The sequence below is a fragment of the Salvelinus namaycush genome, chromosome 23 (genome assembly GCF_016432855.1).
Source record: "Salvelinus namaycush isolate Seneca chromosome 23, SaNama_1.0, whole genome shotgun sequence".
Taxonomy (NCBI): domain Eukaryota; kingdom Metazoa; phylum Chordata; class Actinopteri; order Salmoniformes; family Salmonidae; genus Salvelinus; species Salvelinus namaycush.
Window position 1 is genome coordinate 5,292,153 of NC_052329.1, and position 7,350 is coordinate 5,299,502.

At 48.2% G+C, this 7,350-nt stretch overlaps 1 protein-coding gene across 1 annotated transcript in view; it reads right to left on the bottom strand.

Moving 5' to 3' along the window:
• Positions 1–4,794: 4,794 nt before the first annotated feature.
• The window catches only part of rcbtb2 (regulator of chromosome condensation (RCC1) and BTB (POZ) domain containing protein 2), a 32,943-nt gene continuing 30,387 nt past the window's right edge, over positions 4,795–7,350 (bottom strand). The window contains exons 8-9 of the mRNA XM_038960992.1: positions 6,328–6,518; positions 4,795–4,973 (exon numbers count right to left, since the gene is read on the bottom strand). Of these exons, the coding sequence (XP_038816920.1) occupies positions 4,831–4,973; positions 6,328–6,518 (334 nt within the window). The 3' untranslated portion in view covers positions 4,795–4,830. The remainder of the gene's footprint in view (positions 4,974–6,327; positions 6,519–7,350) is intronic.

Consider the following 7,350-nt stretch of genomic DNA (forward strand, 5'->3'; position numbering starts at 1 on the left):
TTGACAATATTTTACTGTTCGCAAGAGCACATCATGTACTGTAATGTACCTAACACCTGGCTGTAATTAAGAACGTTGTCTGGCTGAGGCCTAGAGGCTACTGGATATTTACATTTAAAACTGTACATTTCATTTGTAATTACATTTTTATGTCAAACAACATTATTGTTTATTGGAGTGTCGAGAACAAGTTGTACTGATGTAGATACAGTGGTGGATTAGAACAAACAACCAAACCATCTAGATACAGTGGTGACGGCATATTATAATTGTATTATTACGTTTGTGTCTGGTTTTTTTTAAATCAACGTATCCCTTTACAGTTTAAATTTCTCTTTGGACAAAGTGAAGTGTGTGGCTTTTCACTTTTTTCCAACTTTTTTACTTGCTTGCAACTTGAATAAAAACACGCGTACAAATGAATGTGATTAAAACCCTTTTTTTTCACTCCGTGTTTCAAATGAAAGTATGTGACGTCGGTGTGGGTGTATTTCCAGACTGTAACATGTAACATTACATCCTTATTCGACTGCATGTTTTCCAGACTTACACCCACGTCCATGAACTCTTTAACTTACCATCCATCACCTCCCTCCTTCACCTGGGCTCTTTGATATTTGATCCATAAGCATATTCTGACTGTTCCATATAACCTTAAAAAAAAAAACTCAAAATGGCCTCCCGAGTGGCGCAGCGGTCTAAGGCACTGCACTACATTATTAGCTGTCAATATTTTCAACATCAGTTAAGTACATTATTAAATAAAGTTCCCTTGACGTGGTGTTACTCAACATGTTTTCTTTCATTCGATGTTAAGTAATGCATCTCATAATAATATAAAGTATGCATAACATCTTCGATGTTAAGTAAGTAAGTAATGCATCTCTTTAATGAAATATCTAAGAAAACTGAACTTGTAGACATATTTTGGCATTAGCTGTCCAAGCTTCTTTCACTTGATGTTTTGAATCATTCATATTAATCATTTCTGACAAAGTATTTAAGTATTAGAGCCTATCACTAAAAGCTTCAATCATACAAAAGTTATATTTAAAATCCAAACTGGTTGTATAGCAGATAAGTAAGAATGTCTCACCCCATGTTCAAGAATGGCCTTTTTCCCTTTATTCAGATTACAACCTCTCCCTTTATTCAGATTACAACCTCTCCCTTTATTCAGATTACAACCTCTCCCTTTATTCAGATTACAACCTCTCCCTTTATTCAGATTACAACCTCTCCCTTTATTCAGATTACAACCTCTCCCTTTATTCAGATTACAACCTCTCCCTTTATTCAGATTACAACCTCTCCCTTTATTCAGATTACAACCTCTCCCTTTATTCAGATTACAACATCTCCCTTTATTCAGATTACAACCTCTCACTTTATTCAGATTACAACCTCTCACTTTATTCAGATTACAACCTCTCCCTTTATTCAGATTACAACCTCTCCCTTTATTCAGATTACAACCCCTCCCTTTATTCAGATTACAACCTCTCCCTTTATTCAGATTACAACCTCTCCCTTTATTCAGATTACAACCTCTCACTTTCGGTTATTTGAAAATGAAATCATCTCCATAATATCATTATTTTTGAAACAAGACTATAGAAAGTTGGTTGCAATTTCAGTTTAATCCACCAGAAAAGACAGAACAAATATTACAACAAATATTATGGTTAAACTGAAATACACTAATTGATACACTAATTGATACTAATTGATACACTAATTGATACACTAATTGATACACTAATTGACAGAATGCACTGTAGTTGGGAAGAGATTCTCGACGTACCGATTCCATGGCACATGGTTTATGATCTGATACACAAAACAATGCCGAATTCAAAACATAGAGTTTTTCAATTGAAATTATTTTACAAGATTCTTGGAACCAACAGAAAGTCATATATAAACCATCCCAGCTCTGCAGATGTTGTTGTAAAGAGACAGTATCATTAGATCATTTGTTTTGCTACTGTTCATATGTAGCTTGTTATTGGTCACATGTCCAGGAATGGCTGAAGAATTGCAACATTTACTTGGAGCTAACTCTGCCGATAGCACGACTGGGTGATTTAAAAAGTCATAGTCAATCGATCAATAAGATAATAAAACTCTTAGCAACATTTATTTATTTATTATTTACAATCCTTAGAAACTATGAGAATATAAAAGGTTCAGAACTTTTGTCAAACATCACAGCACAGTTGAAATATATACGGCAAATAGAAATCAAAACTGGACGGTGTTCAGAGATAGATGGAGGGGTTGAGGGGAGCTGAAGGATGGGACTGGATGGTGTTCAGAGATAGATGGGAGGGGTTGAGGGGAGCTAAAGGATGAGACTGGGTGGTGGTCAGAGATAGATGGGAGGGGTTGAGGGGAGCTGAAGGATGGGACTGGGTGGTGTTCAGAGATAGATGGGAGGGGTTGAGGGGAGCTAAAGGATGGGACTGGATGGTGTTCAGAGATAGATGGGAGGGGTTGAGGGGAGCTAAAGGATGGGACTGGGTGGTGTTCAGAGATAGATGGGAGGGGTTGAGGGGAGCTAAAGGATGGGACTGGGTGGTGTTCAGAGATAGATGGGAGGGGTTGAGGGGAGCTAAAGGATGGGACTGGATGGTGTTCAGAGATAGATGGGAGGGGTTGAGGGGAGCTGAAGGATGGGACTGGGTGGTGTTCAGAGATAGATGGGAGGGGTTGAGGGGAGCTGAAGGATGGGACTGGGTGGTGGTCAGAGATAGATGGGAGGGGTTGAGGGGAGCTAAAGGATGAGACTGGATGGTGTTCAGAGATAGATGGGAGGGGTTGAGGGGAGCTGAAGGATGGGACTGGATGGTGTTCAGAGATAGATGAGAGGGGTTGAGGGGAGCTAAAGGATGGGACTGGGTGGTGTTCAGAGATAGATGGGAGGGGTTGAGGGGAGCTGAAGGATGGGACTGGATGGTGTTCAGAGATAGATGGGAGGGTTGAGGGGGAACCCGTGGCAAAATGTGTATAATTGAAAGAAGTTACCCGTTTTAGCTTGCAGGAGGGCCTTGCCTTGACTAGGGGAGGGGGAGGGAGAGAGAGAGAGAGCGAGAGAGAGAGAGAGAGAGAGAGACTCGACTAGGGGAGAGAGAGAGAGAGAGAGAGAGAGAGAGAGAAGACTAGGGGAGAGAGAGAGAGAGAGAGAGACTCGACTAGGGGAGAGAGAGAGGAGAGAGACTTGACTAGGGGAGAGAGAGCGAGAGAGAGACTTGACTAGGGGAGAGAGAGCGAGAGAGAGAGACTTGACTAGGGGAGAGGAGAGAGAAGAGAAGAGAGAGAGACTCGACTAGGGGAGGGGAGAGAGAGACTCGACTAGGGGAGAGAGAGACTCGACTAGGGGAGAGAGAGAGAGAGACTCGACTAGGGGAGAGAGAGAGAGAGAGAGAGAGACTCGACTAGGGGAGAGAGAGAGAGAGAGACAGACTCGACTAGGAGAGAGAGAGGAGAGAGAGACACTCGACTAGGGGAGAGAGAGGAGAGAGAGACACTCGACTAGGGGAGAGAGAGAGAGAGAGAGAGACTCGACTAGGGGAGAGAGAGAGAGAGAGAGACTCGACTAGGGGAGAGAGAGAGAGAGACTCGACTAGGGGAGAGAGAGAGAGAGAGAGACTCGACTAGGGGAGAGAGAGAGAGAGACTCGACTAGGAGAGAGAGCGGAGAGAGAGACTTGACTAGGGGAGAGAGAGCGGAGAGAGAGACTTGACTAGGGGGGAGAGCGGAGAGAGAGAGAGAGAGAGAGAGAGAGAGAGAGAGAGAGACTAGGGGGGCACAGTGTGGCGGCGGGGGGGGGGGGGCATAAAAGCGTTTGGAGCGTTGTTTGGATAAAAGCGTTGGCTACATGAACATCATCATTGTATTAAACCATGGTTCTGTGTGACCAAGGTCCATAGGGAGACAACCTGGGTCTGTTTGGCACCGTTTGAACATCTTGGCCCCATGTTCTGTTATAATCTCCACCCGGCACAGCCAGAAGAGGACTGGCCACCCCTCATAGCCTGGTTCCTCTCCACCCGGCACAGCCAGAAGAGGACTGGCCACCCCTCAGAGCCTGGTTCCTCTCCACCCGGCACAGCCAGAAGAGAACTGGCCACCCCTCATAGCCTGGTTCCTCTCTAGCCGGCACAGCCAGAAGAGGACTGGCCACCCCTCATAGCCTGGTTCCTCTCCACCCGGCACAGCCAGAAGAGGACTGGCCACCCCTCATAGCCTGGTTCCTCTCCACCCGGCACAGCCAGAAGAGGACTGGCCACCCCTCATAGCCTGGTTCCTCTCTACCCGCACAGCCAGAAGAGGACTGGCCACCCCTCATAGCCTGGTTCCTCTCCACCCGGCACAGCCAGAAGAGGACTGGCCACCCTCAGAGCTGGTTCCTCTCCACCCGGCACAGCCGAAGAGGACTGGCACCCCTCAAGCCTGGTTCCTCTCCACCCGGCACAGCCAGAAGGAACTGGCCACCCCTCATAGCCTGGTTCTCCTCTAGGTTTCTTCCTAGGTTCTGGCCTTTCTAGGGAGTTTTTCCTAGCCACCGTGCTTCTACACCTGCATTGCTTGCTGTTTGGGGTTTTAGGCTGGGTTTCTATACAGCACTTTGTGACATCTGCTCATGTAAAAAGGGCTTTATAAATACATTTGATTTGATTTACACAGGCCGCCCAAATTCTGATCCCCCCCCCCCCCCCCCCCCCCCCCCCCCCCCCCCCCCCCCCCACCCCCCCCCCCCCCCCAACTACTGTCAAATGAGCTGATCTGATTGGTATAAAAGATGTGAATTGGCCTGCCTGTGTAAACTCAGTCCTTTAGGTACCTGATCTTCAGGAGGGCTTTATGCACGTGGATACACTTTCCATCCACAAGGAACTTGAGATCTGAGATGTCCGGACTGTCAAACTCCCTCTTCAGAGACTGGGCAACTGTCAAGTAGTCATCACCATCTGAGTAACACAGAACACAAAAATCAGTCAGTCCTCTACAACAGGCCAGAGCAAAACCACTCAACCTGTTGGAAATACATCAAATAGTATCTGATCCCAGGTCTGTAACCATCATCACTTCCTGTACAGTGTCAGTCTTTACCCACGGTTGAGGAGGTGTGTCAGTCTTACCTACGAGGTGTGTCAGTCTTACCCACGAGGTGTGTCAGTCTTACCCACGAGGTGTGTCAGTCTTACCCACGAGGTGTGTCAGTCTTACCCACGAGGTGTGTCAGTCTTACCCACGGTTGAGGAGGTGTGTCAGTCTTACCCACGGTTGAGGAGGTGTGTCAGTCTTACCCACGGTGAGGAGGTGTGTCAGTCTTACCCACGAGGTGTCAGTCTTACCCACGGTTGAGGAGATGTGTCAGTCTTACCCACGAGGTGTCAGTCTTACCCACGGTGAGGAGGTGTGTCAGTCTTACCCACGAGGTGTCAGTCTTACCCACGGTTGAGGAGGTGTGTCAGTCTTACCCACGGCTGAGGTGTGTCAGTCTTACCCACGAGGTGTGTCAGTCTTACCCACGGTTGAGGAGGTGTGTCAGTCTTACCCACGGTTGAGGAGGTGTGTCAGTCTTTACCCACGGTTGAGGAGGTGTGTCAGTCTTTACCCACGGTTGAGGAGGTGTGTCAGACTTTACCCACGAGGTGTGTCAGTCTTACCCACGAGGTGTGTCAGTCTTACCCACGAGGTGTGTCAGTCTTACCCACGAGGTGTGTCAGTCTTACCCACGAGGTGTGTCAGTCTTACCCACGGTGAGGAGGTGTGTCAGTCTTACCCACGGTGAGGAGGTGTGTCAGTCTTACCCACGAGGTGTCAGTCTTACCCACGGTTGAGGAGATGTGTCAGTCTTACCCACGGTGAGGAGGTGTGTCAGTCTTACCCACGGCTGAGGAGGTGTGTCAGTCTTACCCACGGTTGAGGAGGTGTGTCAGTCTTACCCACGGTTGAGGAGGTGTGTCAGTCTTACCCACGGTTGAGGAGGTGTGTCAGTCTTACCCACGGTTGAGGAGATGTGTCAGTCTTACCCACGGTTGAGGAGATGTGTCAGTCACCACGGTTGAGGAGATGTGTAGTCTTTACCACGGTTGAGGAGATGTGTCAGTCTTCCACGGTTGAGGAGTGTGTCAGTCTTACCCACGGTTGAGGAGATGTGTCAGTCTTTACCCACGGTTGAGGAGGTGTGTCAGTCTTACCCACGGTTGAGGAGGTGTGTCAGTCTTACCCACGGTTGAGGAGGTGTGTCAGTCTTTACCCACGGTTGAGGAGGTGTGTCAGTCTTTACCCACGGTTGAGGAGATGTGTCAGTCTTACCCACGGTGAGGAGGTGCCATGTGACCGCGGGCGTGGCGAAGCATGCAAAGACATCATCAGTGCTGCCGAAGTGAGTGAGATGAGGGCAGGCTACAGCTTGACCCCGACACTGACCCCACATCAGCACCTGGCCGCTCTGAGTCTTAGCTGCAGACGTATGGCTGGTGTGACACGCTGCCACCTCCACCATCCTACAGACAGACAGGACACACGAGGACGACAGACATCAGTCTCTTAGATACTTCGCCAGGCTGGACAACCTGACTGTGGTAAAGACAGGCTGGACAACCTGACTGTGGTAAAGACAGGCTGGACAACCTGACTGTGGTAAAGACAGGCTGGACAACCTGACTGTGGTAAAGACAGGCTGGACAACCTGACTGTGGTAAAGACAGGCTGGACAACCTGACTGTGTAAAGACAGGCTGGACAACCTGACTGTGGTAAAGACAGGCTGGACAACTGACTTTGGTAAAGACAGGCTGGACAACCGACTGTGGTAAAGACAGGCGGACAACCTGACTGTGGTAAAGACAGGCTGGACAACCTGACGTGGTAAAGACAGGCTGGACAACATGACTGGTAAAGGACAGGCTGGACAACCAGACTGTGGTAAAGACAGGCTGGACAACCTGACTGTGGGTAAAGACAGGCTGGACAACCTGACTGTGGTAAAGACAGGCTGGACAACCAGACTGTGGTAAAGACAGGCTGGACAACCAGACTGTGGTAAAGACAGGAGGACAACACGACTGTGGTAAAGACAGGCTGGACAACCTGACTGTGGTAAAGACAGGCTGGACAACCAGACTGTGGTAAAGACAGGCTGGACAACCTGACTGTGGTAAAGACAGGCTGGACAACCAGACTGTGGTAAAGACAGGCTGGACAACCAGACTGTGGTAAAGACAGGCTGGACAACCAGACTGTGGTAAAGACAGGCTGGACAACCTGACTGTGGTAAAGACAGGCTGGACAACTAACCCAACCTAAACCCTTCCAGAGTTCCTCACCCCGACCAAAC